Here is a 16571-nt window from a genome sequence, read left to right as displayed (position 1 = left end):
TTATGTTCAGTAACTGAAACAGTGTTACATTTTAAGAATGCTTGCTTCCTATAATGATATGTAAATTAACTTCATTTGTTACACGTGCAAATTCAGAAGATAGCGCATTTGTGAGAAACAATGTAATTGTGTCTAATTGCAGAGGTTTAAAACCGTGGACAAACCCACCAACTCCTCAAGGACATCCAAGGTTGAACCTGCAGACATACAGGTGCGTAGAGGCTCCTACAGATGTAGGCGTCACTAAACCCCCCTGTACTGGGGTGGTATCCGACATGAGGGCGAGGTTGAACCTGCAGACATACAGGTGGGTAGAGGCTCCTACAGATGTAGGAGTCACTAAACCCCCCTGTACTGGGTTGGTATCCGACATGAGGGCGAGGTTGAACCTGCAGACATACAGGTGCGTAGAGGTTCCTACAGATGTAGGAGTCACTAAACCCCCTGTACTGGGGTGGTATCCGACATGAGGGCGAGGTTGAACCTGCAGAGATACAGGTGCGTAGAGGCTCCTACAGATGTAGGAGTCACTAAACCCCCTGTACTGGGGTGGTATCGGACATGAGGGCGAGGTTGAACCTGCAGAGATACAGGTGCGTAGAGGCTCCTACAGATGTAGGAGTCACTAAACCCCCTGTACTGGGGTGGTATCCGACATGAGGGCGAGGTTGAACCTGCAGAGATACAGGTGCGTAGAGGTTCCCACAGATGTAGGCGTCACTAAACCCCCCTGTACTGGGGTGGTATCGGACATGAGGGCGAGGTTGAACCTGCAGAGATACAGGTGCGTAGAGGCTCCTACAGATGTAGGAGTCACTAAACCCCCCTGTACTGGGTGGTATCCGACATGAGGGCGAGGTTGAACCTGCAGACATACAGGTGCGTAGAGGCTCCTCCAGATGTAGGCGTCACTAAACCCCCCTGTACTGGGGTGGTATCCGACATGAGGGCGAGGTTGAACCTCCAGACATACAGGTGCGTAGAGGCTCCTACAGATGTAGGCGTCACTAAACCCCCCTGTACTGGGGTGGTATCGGACATGAGGGCGAGGTTGAACCTGCAGACATACAGGTGCGTAGAGGCTCCTCCAGATGTAGGCGTCACTAAACCCCCCTGTACTGGGGTGGTATCCGACATGAGGGCGAGGTTGAACCTGCAGACATACAGGTGCGTAGAGGCTCCTACAGATGTAGGCGTCACTAAACCCCCCTGTACTGGGGTGGTATCGGACATGAGGGCGAGGTTGAACCTGCAGACATACAGGTGCGTAGAGGCTCCTACAGATGTAGGCGTCACTAAACCCCCCTGTACTGGGGTGGTATCGGACATGAGGGCGAGGTTGAACCTGCAGACATACAGGTGCGTAGAGGCTCCTACAGATGTAGGAGTCACTAAACGCCCCTGTACTGGGGTGGTATCCGACATGAGGGCGAGAATTGGCCTCAGAGTTGCGTCTGCTGGCCATGTTCGTTAATCCTTTGTCCACAAGCACCAACAAGTTCAGTTACATAATGTCAGCTCCTAGTGGGAGGAAGACGTCGACATGGCACAGGTCGTGTACTTCACCACATTGGTTAAACCCGCGAGCAGGTGTGTAACGAAAGTTACTAATTTGCACGAAAATGTTATTTTATAGCCTACAATATGCAGACCATCAAGGAACGCAACTCTACACAGTGAATTCATTCAATACAGAAACGAATCAGTGCTAAGGACAACCTGTTTAATTTCCTTTTCGATTTTCTCCAGACTAAAAACGACGTTCAGCGTACTGCACCTAAGAAACAAGACGATAAGAAAACTCAGGTAAATGCGTGTCTTAATAATGCTCTGGGTAAGCCTGAAGGATGAAAATGTGTAAACATAGTGTGAGAGTACAGGACGTGTGTGTCTGAAGAATGAAGATGTGTAAACAGGATGTGAGAGTACAGGACGTATGTGTCTGGAGGATGAAGATGTGTAAACAGGATAAGTGAGTACAGGACGTATGTGTATCAAGGATGAAGATGTGTAAACAGGATGAGTGAGTACAGGACGTGTGTGTCTGGAGGATGAAGATGTGTAAACAGAATGTGAGAGTACAGGACGTGTGTGTCTGAGGGATGAAGATGTGTAAACAGGATGTGAGAGTACAGGACGTGTGTGTCTGGAGGATGAAGATGTGTAAACAGGATGAGTGAGTACAGGACGTGTGTGTCTGGAGGATGAAGATGTGTAAACAGAATGTGAGAGTACAGGACGTGTGTGTCTGGAGGATGAAGATGTGTAAACAGAATGTGAGAGTACAGGACGTGTGTGTCTGGAGGATGAAGATGTGTAAACAGGATGAGTGAGTACAGGACGTATGTGTCTGGAGGATGAAGATGTGTAAACAGGATGAGTGAGTACAGGACGTGTGTGTCTGAGGGATGAAGATGTGTAAACAGAATGTGAGAGTACAGGATGTTTGTGTCTGAAAGATGACCCGCGATTTGACTGGAATAATGTTAAAAGCGGCGTTAAACCCAACTCACTCACCACTGAAAGATAAAGATGTGTAAACAAGATGTAAGGGTACAGGATGAGTGAACACAGGACGTATGTATCTGAAGGATGAAGATGTGTAAACAGGATGCGTGAGTACAGGAGGTGTGTGTCTGAAGGATGAAGATGTGTAAACAGGATGAGCGAGTACAGGACGTATGTGTCTGAAGGATGAAGATGTGTAAACAGAATGTGAGAGTACAGGACGTAAGTGTCTGAAGGATGAAGATGTGTAAACAGGATGAGTGAGTACAGGAGGTTTGTGTCTGAAGGATGAAGATGTGTAAACAGAATGTGAGAGTACAGGACGTAAGTGTCTGAAGGATGAAGATGTGTAAACAGGATGAGTGAGTACAGGAGGTTTGTGTCTGAAAGATAAAGATATTTTGTTTAAATTCCTTTTCGATTGTCTCCAGACTAAAAACGACGTTCAGCGTACCGCACCTAAGAAACAAGACGACGGGAAAACTCAGGTAAATGCGTATCTTAATAATGCACTGGGTAAGCCTGAAGGAGGAAAATATGTAAACAGAATGTGAGAGTACAAGACGTGTGTTTCTGAGGGATGAAGATGTGTAAACAGGAAGAGTCAGTACAGGACATGTGTGTCTGAGGGATGAAGATGTGTAAACAGGATGAGTGAGTACAGGACGTATGTGTCTGAAGGATGGAGATGTGTAAACAGGATGAGTGAGTACAGGAGGTTTGTGTCTGGAGGATGAAGATGTGTAAACAGGAAGAGTGAGTACAGGAGGTTTGTGTCTGGAGGATGGAGATGTGTTAACAGGATGAGTGAACACAGGACGTATGTGTATCAAGGATGAAGATGTGTAAACAGGATGAGTGACTACAGGAGGTTTGTGTCTGAAGGATGGAGATGTGTAAACAGGATGAGCGAGTACAGGACGTGTGTGTCTGAAGGATGAAGATGTGTAAACAGGATGAGTGAGTACAGGACGTGTGTGTCTGAAGGATGAAGATGTGTAAACAGGATGAGTGAGTACAGGACGTATGTGTCTGAGGGATGAAGATGTGTAAACAGGATGAGTGAGTACAGGACGTATGTGTCTGAGGGATGAAGATGTGTAAACAGGATGAGTGAGTACAGGACGTATGTGTCTGAGGGATGAAGATGTGTAAACAGGATGAGTGAGTACAGGACGTATGTGTCTGAGGGATGAAGATGTGTAAACAGGATGAGTGAGTACAGGAGGTTTGTGTCTGGAGGATGAAGATGTGTAAACAGGAAGAGTGAGTACAGGAGGTTTGTGTCTGGAGGATGAAGATGTGTAAACAGGATGAGTGAGTACAGGAGGTTTGTGTCTGAAGGATGAAGATGTGTAAACAGTATGAGTAAGTACAGGACGTATGTGTCTGAAGGATGAAGATGTGTAAACAGAATGTGAGAGTACAGGACGTATGTGTGTCAAGGATGAAGATGTGTAAACAGTATGAGTGAGTACAGGACGTGTGTGTCTGAAGGATGAAGATGTGTAAACAGAATGTGAGAGTACAGGAGGTTAGTGTCTGGAGGATGAAGATGTGTAAGCAGGATGAGCGAGTACAGGACGTGTGTGTCTGAAGGATGAAGATGTGTAAACAGGATGAGTGAGTACAGGACGTATGTGTCTGAAGGATGAAGATGTGTAAACAGAATGTGAGAGTACAGGACGTATGTGTGTCAAGGATGAAGATGTGTAAACAGAATGTGAGAGTACAGGACGTGTGTGTATCAAGGATGAAGATGTGTAAACAGAATGTGAGAGTACAGGACGTGTGTGTATCAAGGATGAAGATGTGTAAACAGTATGAGTGAGTACAGGACGTATTTGTCTGAAGGATGAAGATGTGTAAACAGTATGAATGAGTACAGGACGTGTGTGTCTGAGGGATGAAGATGTGTAAACAGGATGAGTGAGTACAGGAGGTTAGTGTCTGGAGGATGGAGATGTGTAAACAGAATGTGTGAGTACAGGAGGTTAGTGTCTGGAGGATGGAGATGTGTAAACAGGATGAGCGAGTACAGGAGGTTAGTGTCTGGAGGATGAAGATGTGTAAACAGTATGAATGAGTACAGGACGTGTGTGTCTGAGGGATGAAGATGTGTAAACAGTATGAATGAGTACAGGACGTGTGTGTCTGAGGGATGAAGATGTGTAAACAGGATGAGTGAGTACAGGAGGTTAGTGTCTGGAGGATGGAGATGTGTAAACAGGATGAGTGAGTACAGGAGGTTAGTGTCTGGAGGATGGAGATGTGTAAACAGGATGAGCGAGTACAAGACGTGTGTGGGGGCGGTCCGGTAGCCTAGTGGGTAAAGCGTTCGCTTGTCACGCCGAAGACCCGGGTTCGATTCCCGACATGGGTACAATGTGTTAAGCCCATTTCTGGTGTCCCCCGCCGCGATATTGCTGAAATATTGCTAAAAGCGGCGTAAAACCATAATCACTCACTCACTGAAGGATGAAGATGTGTAAACAGGATGAGTGAGTACAGGACGTGTGTGTCTGAGGGATGAAGATGTGTAAACAGAATGTGAGAGTACAGGACGTATGTGTCTGGAGGATGAAGATGTGTAAACAGGATGAGTGAGTACAGGAAGTTTGTGTCTGAAGGATGGAGATGTGTAAACAGGATGAGTGAGTACAGGACGTATGTGTCTGAAGGATGAAGATGTGTAAACAGGATGAGTGAGTACAGGACGTATGTGTCTGAAGGATGAAGATGTGTAAACAGAATGTGTGAGTACAGGACGTGTGTGTCTGAAGGATGGAGATGTGTAAACAGGATGAGTGAGTACAGGACGTGTGTGTCTGAAGGATGGAGATGTGTAAACAGGATGAGTGAGTACAGGACGTGTGTGTCTGAAGGATGGAGATGTGTAAACAGAATGTGTGAGTACAGGACGTGTGTGTCTGAAGGATGGAGATGTGTAAACAGGATGAGTGAGTACAGGAAGTTTGTGTCTGAAGGATGGAGATGTGTAAACAGGATGAGTGAGTACAGGACGTGTGTGTCTGAAGGATGAAGATGTGTAAACAGAATGTGAGAGTACAGGACGTATGTGTCTGAAGGATGAAGATGTGTAAACAGAATGTGTGAGTACAGGACGTGTGTGTCTGAAGGATGAAGATGTGTAAACAGAATGTGAGAGTACAGGACGTATGTGTCTGAAGGATGAAGATGTGTAAACAGGATGAGTGAGTACAGGAGGTTTGTGTCTGAAGGATGAAGATGTGTAAACAGGATGAGTGAGTACAGGAAGTTTGTGTCTGAAGGATGAAGATGTGTAAACAGGATGAGTGAGTACAGGACGTGTGTGTCTGAAGGATGAAGATGTGTAAACAGAATGTGAGAGTACAGGACGTATGTGTCTGGAGGATGGAGATGTGTAAACAGAATGTGTGAGTACAGGACGTGTGTGTCTGAAGGATGAAGATGTGTAAACAGAATGTGAGAGTACAGGACGTGTGTGTCTGAAGGATGGAGATGTGTAAACAGGATGAGTGAGTACAGGACGTGTGTGTCTGAAGGATGAAGATGTGTAAACAGAATGTGAGAGTACAGGACGTATGTGTCTGAAGGATGAAGATGTGTAAACAGAATGTGTGAGTACAGGACGTGTGTGTCTGAAGGATGAAGATGTGTAAACAGAATGTGAGAGTACAGGACGTATGTGTCTGAAGGATGAAGATGTGTAAACAGGATGAGTGAGTACAGGAGGTTTGTGTCTGAAGGATGAAGATGTGTAAACAGAATGTGAGAGTACAGGACGTGTGTGTCTGGAGGATGAAGATGTGTAAACAGGATGAGTGAGTACAGGACGTGTGTGTCTGAAGGATGAAGATGTGTAAACAGAATGTGAGAGTACAGGACGTATGTGTCTGAAGGATGAAGATGTGTAAACAGGATGAGTGAGTACAGGACGTGTGTGTCTGAAGGATGAAGATGTGTAAACAGAATGTGAGAGTACAGGACGTATGTGTCTGAAGGATGAAGATGTGTAAACAGAATGTGTGAGTACAGGACGTGTGTGTCTGAAGGATGAAGATGTGTAAACAGAATGTGAGAGTACAGGACGTATGTGTCTGAAGGATGAAGATGTGTAAACAGGATAAGTGAGTACAGGACGTGTGTGTCTGAGGGATGAAGATGTGTAAACAGGATGCGTGAGTACAGGAGGTTTGTGTCTGGAGGATGAAGATGTGTAAACAGGATGAGTGAGTAGAGGACGTGTGTGTCTGTGGGATGAAGATGTGTAAACAGGATGAGTGAAGACAGGGCGTTTCTGTCTGAGGAATGGAGATGTGCAAACAGGATGAGTGAACACAGGACGTATGTATCTGAAGGATGAAGATGTGTAAACAGGATGAGTGAGTACAGGACGTGTGTGTCTGAAGGATGAAGATGTTTTGATAGGATGTGTATATAAGGATGTGTGTACAGTGTGTGTATGCATTGATACATGTGCATGTATGTATAACCTCTATAGCAGGTGCCCCTTTAACAAGTATGTATAACCTCTATAGCAGGTACCCCTTAAACAAGTATGTATAACCTCTATAGCAGGTGCCCCTTTAACAAGTATGTATAACCTCTATAGCAGGTGCCCGCTGACCTGGACAAGGACTCAGTACTTGACGTTGATGTGAGTATTAGTCCCAGCATAACTATTTATTTCTCATTGTGGCTGTTCATGAAGCATTATTTATCATAAGCGAGACAATAAATCGGATTGAGCTGAGCTGGCTGCTTAAATAATAATTGTTGACCGCGGTAGTCCAAGCTGTCATCAGAGCCGATTAAATTAGGCTCGGTGACTAAGTCGATTGCGTATCCTTCGCGCCGATGGAATGGATTATTGCTCATGTTTTCAGACGCTGGTTTACATTGTCCAGATTCCATGATTAACAGGCCGTCGAGATGTGACTAGACAATTGCCTGTTGCGGTATTAAACGACATTCACTCTCTCACTAGCAACTAGACGGTTGCACGTAGTAACATGTCCTTGTATTGTTCATTCCTGGTTGTAAGCACTAATACACAAGCTGCGTTTACCCTTCTGATCACCCGTCAGGTGTTCCTGAAACTGGTCTACACAGACAACATCATCAACACAGAGGACAACTTCGGCAACACCGCCCTGCATCTTGCAGCACAGAATGGACACACAGACTTTGTGCAGGTGTGTAGTGTTGGACATGTTGTCTGGTCTGGACCATGTGTGTCATAGAGCTGATATATTGACAGAAGTTGCCTCTACACGTGTAGGCGTTTGTAGACATCTCCAAACGCAACCTTGGGAGAACGGCCGGTCGGAAGAATAACTATAACAGAACATTTGTCCATTTATTAAGAATTGTGCGAAAAGTGTTAACAGTTGTTAAAAGTTGTCTCTCAAAGAATTGTTAACAATTCTTATCCATACGTTTTGCAATGTTCGAAATGCAACTGTTGCACTCAATGTAATGAGATTCAATTGCTAAATATTTTAGGTTTTAATAGACTGAAAAATAAATAGCCAGAGTTACTTCTCATTTTCATTTGCGCGGTTTTTTTCCAAAGGTGGGAGGAAAATATTCAACTGGGCAAATTGGTGGATATGACCTTTGTTGTATACTGGACTGGATAGGAGACACATACACAATCACAAACACACGCAAAAACCCATTGGTCAGAACAAATATCTGTAGTATCTAGCTGCACGGATGTGAAGGAATTGATGTCGACACTGTTATTATGCCTGAACAATGCACAATTGCAAGTTTATTATATATTTTCAGAAAATGCTGCTGAAACATAAAGTTGAACATGGGCGGAAAAACGACACTGAAAAGACAGCTCTACATCTCGCAGCAGAAAAAGGACACTCAAAGTAACGATTATTATTATCAGTAAGAAGTGAATGAGTGAGTGAGCGTATGTTGTTTTAGGCCATGTTCAGCAATATTCCAGCAAGTCCTGCTGTCTTTCATATGTGAATAGAGACATGGTAAACACGTGACAACTACTGTATGTTACTTCGAAAATATGAAAACAAGAAAACAATTACCATGAACCAGCCAATAAGCTTGAAGCAAATACCATGTTCAGTGAAAATAACTGAACATATTTTCATATTCCCATGCCTCTATAATGTATAGATCTATGGGGTATAAATCATGTCTTGACGTGAGTTGTCCATTCACATGCTTTTCACCATTCGCTTGCCTTTTTCACCCAGTGCAGTCTGTTCGGGCAGATAATCGAGGCTGATTATTCTATGGCCTTAACGTTTGGTATTATCAAGTGTTTCATAAGAGTGTAGTTTTCAAAAATATCACTGGAACAGTGTAGTTAACTGTAAATTTGTTTTCGAGGAGTCGTGTTATTCCACAATCTCAAACGACAAACTTTCGAATAAACTTCATTCCTTGATCCATTGATCATATGTTACTTAACGTGGTGACCAGATATATTTACATATCTACCTTCGGAGATTCAGGACACTTTGTTAAAAATGAAATGTTATCTGAACTTTACTGTGAAAACAATATGTGAAATGCTGATATTTGATATTGATATTAGGTTGGTGCATGTCATCGTATCTCAATTGCGTGGATCGATGCTCGATGGTGTCGATCACTGGATTGTCTGGTCCAGACTTAATTATTTACAGATCGCCGTCATATAGCTGGAATATAGCTAAGAACAATAAACAAAACAAAAACAAAACAACATGTTCATAGTTACTGACTGATTATTTACTCTTCGCTCTCAGGACTGTGGAGGTGATTGTGAAGGTGGACAAGCGAGGAGTGTTTGCAGAAGACCAATGGCGCAACTCCCCTCTACACTTGGCAGTGAAGGGCGGTCACATTGAAACTGCTGAAATTCTCATCAAGAATGGGGCGGACATTAACCAAATGTAAATACTTTGTGATTTATTGTAATATGTGCAATAATCTTGAACACGGCGTTAAACCCACTTTCACCATCCCAGTAACATCACAGCCTGAGAAATGTGTCTGGGTAATATCTTATTAATATTATAAATAATGCGAAAATGTAATATTGTATATACTAAAATATAGCAATATGGAGATTCCTATTGTTTTAATAAAACAAATTCAAAACTATGCAAGTATTCATTTCTGAAATGATGAAGAACAAGATTTATGTTTAAATGTTTTTTTTATATTTTGTCTGCTTCTGTGATGGGCAGTTCGGAAGCCTTGTGGTTTATGTGCTGGCTGATCATACTGGAAACCTCGGATCGATTGTGCAGATTAGTTCAATGTATAAAGACCCGTGTGATACCTCACCAACTCACTCACTCTTGACAGGAACTTGGACAAAATGACCCCTCTGGACCTGGCGGCACAACACGGCGAGGTTGAGATCTGCGACTTGCTGGTCAAACTGGAGTCACAGTCGTGGCTGGGGAAACACGAGGATGTAAGTTGGATATATACGGACAATTACACGAATAGGAATGTGTGTGGTGTGTGGTGTGTTTGTGTGTAGTGCGCGGTGCGTGGTGCGTGGTGTGTGGTGTGTGGTGTGTGGTGTGTAGTGTGTTTGTGTGATACCACTTTTTCGAGTGAGGTCAGATAAGGTGAAACGGAGTTTAACGTCGGTTCAAGATCATTGCATGTGTGTGTGTGTGTGTGTGCGTGCGTACGTGCGTGTGCATGCGTGCGTGCGTGCGTGCATGTGTGTACGTGTGTGATAGTAGATTTGGTATTGCTGCAGGTTGATCTATGGAAGATAATACATCATCAACTGGTATGAATCGAGGTGACAAGCTTTTGTCAGAGTTCATTGACAATCGATTGGCTGATAATGCTACACAAGTTTTCATGACAAAATACCCCAAAATATGTCCAAAAGTACATGTTCCACACTGTACACTATGCAGGTACCAAAGGCGTCAACTCAGACCAATACCTTATAAGCAAGGAAGAAATATCATCAGAAGGTTGCTGAGTGCCGCCCACTATGGAAGAGAAGTAAACGCACCACTCCTTCTCACACCTGAGCTGACCTTCCCTGGCAACAACAGATGGTCATCAAAGCTGCATTATCACATTTGCTTGTAGATTCTCATGCTGCTAAAGAGCTACCAGCAAATGATGACACAACATGCATTGTTATTGACGGCCAGGCTATTGGCAAACCAAGCAAAGCTAGGACCTTAGGAGATTTGTCTGAAGAACTTCAGTGAAACTTGTACTCATGTCGATGTTGTCTTTTGATCAACATGTTGCAAAGTCAGTAAAATCTGCTATTCGGACCAAAATAAACCCGATAGATCAAAGAAGATTCGAAGAATAGTCGATATATATCACGAATGTATTACATATGCAGTGTTACAGTGTACTGACATAGTGTTCCCAACTTTTTGCAAACACCTAGTGTCACCACTGCTGGCATAAGTGATTTTCAGTGATCCATTCCTTACTTTTCATCTCTCAGTTTCATGTACGCCCGTTGGAATCTGTCGGCAGATCTTCCAGACTGATTATTCTCTGGCGCTAATGTTTTCGATTTACCGCTACAGATCTGTCCACTCCATCTGGCCTGCATCAAAGGTCATCTCAAGGTGGTCAAGCTGCTGCTTCAAAAGCCGGCGGACGTGATGCAAAAGAACAACGACAAGGACAAGGGGCTCAACTGTCTCGATCTGGCCGTCAAATACGGGCACAAGTGAGATGCAGTCAAAGTGTCTATTTAACGCTACACTCAGCAATATTCAAGCTGTTTTGGTGGAAGCCTGTAAATAATCGTATTGGGACCAGACAATCCAGTGTTTGATATACTATGAACCAAGTCACCGAGTCCGACCACCTAGTCCATTAGGCATTCAGACAATCCAGTGTTTGATATACTATCAACCAAGTCACCGAGTCTGACCACCTAGTCCATTAGGTGAGGTGAGGTGAAATTGGGTTTAACGTCGCGTCCAAGATTATTGCACTTATATAGCGACGTGCATGCACGTGTATGTGTGTGTGTGGCTGCTTGTACTAGTCCGGACTGATGCCGATTTATAGTGCTAGCTCACTGAGATACCATGCCGCAGTTTAACATGAATACCCCACTCAGACACAGTATACTGACTCCGAGCCGACCAGTCCTTGTTTTAGCCCCTTAATGCCGAGCGCCAGACAGGGTAACAACAAGTACAATCTTTTAACGTCTTTTTGTATGACGCGACCCGGGATCGAACCCTGGACCTTCCGCTCTCCGGGCGGACGCTCTACCACAAGACCACGGAGGCGGTCCCTAGTCCATTAGGCCGTCAGACAATCCAGTGTTTGATGTACTATCAACCAAGTCACCGAGTCCGACCACCTAGTCCATTAGACCGTCAGACAACCCAGTGTTTGATATACTATCAACCAAGTCACCGAGTCTGACCACCTAGTCCATTAGGCAGTCAGACAATCCAGTGTTTGATGTACTATCAACCAAGTCACCGAGTCTGACCACCTAGTCCATTAGGCCTTCAGACAATCCAGTGTTTGATATACTATCAACCAAGTCACCGAGTCTGACCACCTAGTCCATTAGGCATTCAGACAATCCAGTGTTTGATATACTATCAACCAAGTCACCGAGTCTGACCACCTAGTCCATTAGGCCTTCAGACAACCCTCTGTTTGATATACTATCAACCAAGTCACCGAGTCTGACCACCTAGTCCATTAGGCCGTCAGACAATCCAGTGTTTGATATACTATCAACCAAGTCACCGAGTCCGACCACCTAGTCCATTAGGCCGTCAGGGAATAACCAGACTCTATGTTCCCCCGAGACAAGTACAAAATGTCGTGTAAGGCAAAATAGCGGTGAAAATTATATGAACTGGTCACTGAAAATCAGTTATGTTACCTGATTTATAAAATGGGGAAGCGTGTCCTGCTCTACCGGTAGCCCACACCCACGCATTTTCTATGAAAAAAATAAATGTTTGTTGCCTGTCGCCGCACAGCATCTAACTTTAAATAAGGGGAATGGGGAATTCCCTGTGTGATATAATGTGGTTTACAACTTCATGTAATTAACAATTTAGGTTAGAAGTCTGAGATAAGTCAGAATGACTAGACCTGAATAGAAATAAACCTGACAACAAGTGAAAGTAATTCTTTTCCTGTTTCAAGAGATGTCGCCCGGTACATCGTGAGACACAAGTATTGGGAAGATGCCTTAAGGAACCATGTTAGTATCAAGAAGAAAAACAACAAGATGTCCAGGAAGATAGTCACACCAATGCGAAGAATGATCCGTGACATGCCAGGTATGGTCAGATAACACGCACCTGTGGACTGATTGATTTCATTATGGAATGGTTACAATAAGTGAGTGAGTGAGTGAGTGAGTGAGTGAGTGAGTGTTTGTACTTTCTTCTTCTACATCCACATTCTACCCCCCCCCCCCCCCCCCCCCCCCCCCCCACACACACACACACACCGATGACATCCATACACCTTCAGACAGTCGTTTGTTTTAGATCTATCGCGGGCACAGATGACACCCATACACCTTCAGACAGTCGTTTGTTGCAGATCTATCGCGGACACAGATGAAACCCATACACCTTGAGACAGTCGTTTGTTTTAGATCTATCGTGGACACAGATGACACCCATACACCTTCAGACAGTCGTTTGTTTTAGATCTATCGTGGACACAGATGACACCCATACACCTTCAGACAATCGTTTGTTTTAGATCTATCGCGGACACAGATGACACCCATACAACTTGAGACAGTCGTTTGTTTTAGATTTATCGTGGACACAGATGACACCCATACACCTTCAGACAGTCGTTTGTTTTAGATCTATCGTGGACACAGATGACACCCATACACCTTCAGACAGTCGTTTGTTTTAGATCTATCGCGGACACAGATGACACCCATACAACTTGAGACAGTCGTTTGTTTTAGATCTATCGTGGACACAGATGAAACCCATACACCTTCAGACAGTCGTTTGTTTTAGATCTATCGTGGACACAGATGAAACCCATACACCTTCAGACAGTCGTTTGTTGCAGATCTATCGCGGACACAGATGACACCCATACAACTTGAGACAGTCGTTTGTTTTAGATCTATCGCGGACACAGATGACACCCATACACCTTCAGACAGTCGTTTGTTTTAGATCTATCGTGGACACAGATGAAACCCATACACCTTCAGACAGTCGTTTGTTTTAGATCTATCGCGGACACAGATGACACCCATACAACTTGAGACAGTCGTTTGTTTTAGATTTATCGTGGACACAGATGACACCCATACACCTTCAGACAGTCGTTTGTTGCAGATCTATCGCGGACACAGATGAAACCCATACACCTTGAGACAGTCGTTTGTTTTAGATCTATCGTGGACACAGATGACACCCATACACCTTCAGACAGTCGTTTGTTTTAGATCTATCGTGGACACAGATGACACCCATACACCTTCAGACAATCGTTTGTTTTAGATCTATCGCGGACACAGATGACACCCATACAACTTGAGACAGTCGTTTGTTTTAGATTTATCGTGGACACAGATGACACCCATACACCTTCAGACAGTCGTTTGTTTTAGATCTATCGTGGACACAGATGACACCCATACACCTTCAGACAGTCGTTTGTTTTAGATCTATCGCGGACACAGATGACACCCATACAACTTGAGACAGTCGTTTGTTTTAGATCTATCGTGGACACAGATGAAACCCATACACCTTCAGACAGTCGTTTGTTTTAGATCTATCGTGGACACAGATGAAACCCATACACCTTCAGACAGTCGTTTGTTGCAGATCTATCGCGGACACAGATGACACCCATACAACTTGAGACAGTCGTTTGTTTTAGATCTATCGCGGACACAGATGACACCCATACACCTTCAGACAGTCGTTTGTTTTAGATCTATCGTGGACACAGATGAAACCCATACACCTTCAGACAGTCGTTTGTTTTAGATCTATCGCGGACACAGATGACACCCATACAACTTGAGACAGTCGTTTGTTTTAGATTTATCGTGGACACAGATGACAACCATACAACTTGAGACAGTCGTTTGTTTTAGATCTATCGTGGACACAGATGAAACCCATACACCTTCAGACAGTCGTTTGTTTCAGATCTATCGTGGACACAGATGACACCCATACAACTTGAGACAGTCGTTTGTTTTAGATCTATCGCGGACACAGATGACACCCATACAACTTGAGACAGTCGTTTGTTTTAGATCTATCGTGGACACAGATGAAACCCATACAACTTGAGACAGTCGTTTGTTTTAGATCTATCGCGGACACAGATGACACCCATACAACTTGAGACAGTCGTTTGTTTTAGATCTATCGCGGACACAGATGACACCCATACAACTTGAGACAGTCGTTTGTTTTAGATCTATCGTTGACACAGATGAAACCCATACACCTTGAGACAGTCGTTTGTTTCAGATCTATCGCGGACACAGATGACACCCATACACCTTCAGACAGTCGTTTGTTTCAGATCTATCGTGGGCACAGATGACACCCATACACCTTCAGACAGTCGTTTGTTGCAGATCTATCGCGGACACAGATGAAACCCATACACCTTGAGACAGTCGTTTGTTTTAGATCTATCGTGGACACAGATGACACCCATACACCTTCAGACAGTCGTTTGTTTTAGATCTATCGTGGACACAGATGACACCCATACACCTTCAGACAATCGTTTGTTTTAGATCTATCGCGGACACAGATGACACCCATACAACTTGAGACAGTCGTTTGTTTTAGATTTATCGTGGACACAGATGACACCCATACACCTTCAGACAGTCGTTTGTTTTAGATCTATCGTGGACACAGATGACACCCATACACCTTCAGACAGTCGTTTGTTTTAGATCTATCGCGGACACAGATGACACCCATACAACTTGAGACAGTCGTTTGTTTTAGATCTATCGTGGACACAGATGAAACCCATACACCTTCAGACAGTCGTTTGTTTTAGATCTATCGTGGACACAGATGAAACCCATACACCTTCAGACAGTCGTTTGTTGCAGATCTATCGCGGACACAGATGACACCCATACAACTTGAGACAGTCGTTTGTTTTAGATCTATCGCGGACACAGATGACACCCATACACCTTCAGACAGTCGTTTGTTTTAGATCTATCGTGGACACAGATGAAACCCATACACCTTCAGACAGTCGTTTGTTTTAGATCTATCGCGGACACAGATGACACCCATACAACTTGAGACAGTCGTTTGTTTTAGATTTATCGTGGACACAGATGACACCCATACACCTTCAGACAGTCGTTTGTTTTAGATCTATCGTGGACACAGATGACACCCATACACCTTCAGACAGTCGTTTGTTGCAGATCTATCGCGGACACAGATGACACCCATACAACTTGAGACAGTCGTTTGTTTTAGATCTATCGTGGACACAGATGAAACCCATACACCTTCAGACAGTCGTTTGTTTTAGATCTATCGTGGACACAGATGAAACCCATACACCTTCAGACAGTCGTTTGTTGCAGATCTATCGCGGACACAGATGACACCCATACAACTTGAGACAGTCGTTTGTTTTAGATCTATCGCGGACACAGATGACACCCATACACCTTCAGACAGTCGTTTGTTTTAGATCTATCGTGGACACAGATGAAACCCTTACACCTTCAGACAGTCGTTTGTTTTAGATCTATCGCGGACACAGATGACACCCATACAACTTGAGACAGTCGTTTGTTTTAGATTTATCGTGGACACAGATGACAACCATACAACTTGAGACAGTCGTTTGTTTTAGATCTATCGTGGACACAGATGAAACCCATACACCTTCAGACAGTCGTTTGTTTCAGATCTATCGTGGACACAGATGACACCCATACAACTTGAGACAGTCGTTTGTTTTAGATCTATCGCGGACACAGATGACACCCATACAACTTGAGACAGTCGTTTGTTTTAGATCTATCGTGGACACAGATGAAACCCATACAA

The 16571-nt window shown here is 44.0% G+C and overlaps 1 protein-coding gene across 3 annotated transcripts in view; it reads left to right on the top strand.

Moving 5' to 3' along the window:
- Positions 1-16571, top strand: part of LOC124149752 (transient receptor potential cation channel subfamily A member 1 homolog) — a 55423-nt gene that overhangs the window by 19025 nt on the left and 19827 nt on the right. Inside the window, exons 12-21 of one of the 3 annotated variants that reach the window (XM_048385830.1) lie at positions 143-211; positions 1750-1806; positions 2940-2996; positions 7130-7171; positions 7602-7709; positions 8308-8399; positions 9285-9431; positions 9850-9961; positions 11067-11212; positions 12670-12806. In XM_048385830.1, the coding sequence (XP_048241787.1) occupies positions 143-211; positions 1750-1806; positions 2940-2996; positions 7130-7171; positions 7602-7709; positions 8308-8399; positions 9285-9431; positions 9850-9961; positions 11067-11212; positions 12670-12806 (967 nt within the window). Of the gene's footprint in view, positions 1-142; positions 212-1749; positions 1807-2939; positions 2997-7126; positions 7172-7601; positions 7710-8307; positions 8400-9284; positions 9432-9849; positions 9962-11066; positions 11213-12669; positions 12807-16571 lie in introns of all 3 variants that reach the window. The other 2 variants (XM_048385829.1, XM_048385831.1) reach the window with 2 other exon arrangements.

The sequence above is a fragment of the Haliotis rufescens genome, unplaced genomic scaffold (genome assembly GCF_023055435.1).
Source record: "Haliotis rufescens isolate VD_foot unplaced genomic scaffold, xgHalRufe1.0.p SCAF_6, whole genome shotgun sequence".
Classification (NCBI taxonomy): Eukaryota; Metazoa; Mollusca; class Gastropoda; order Lepetellida; family Haliotidae; genus Haliotis; species Haliotis rufescens.
The sequence above is the reverse complement of the archived record's forward strand: the minus strand, read 5'-3'. Positions and strand labels throughout refer to the sequence as shown.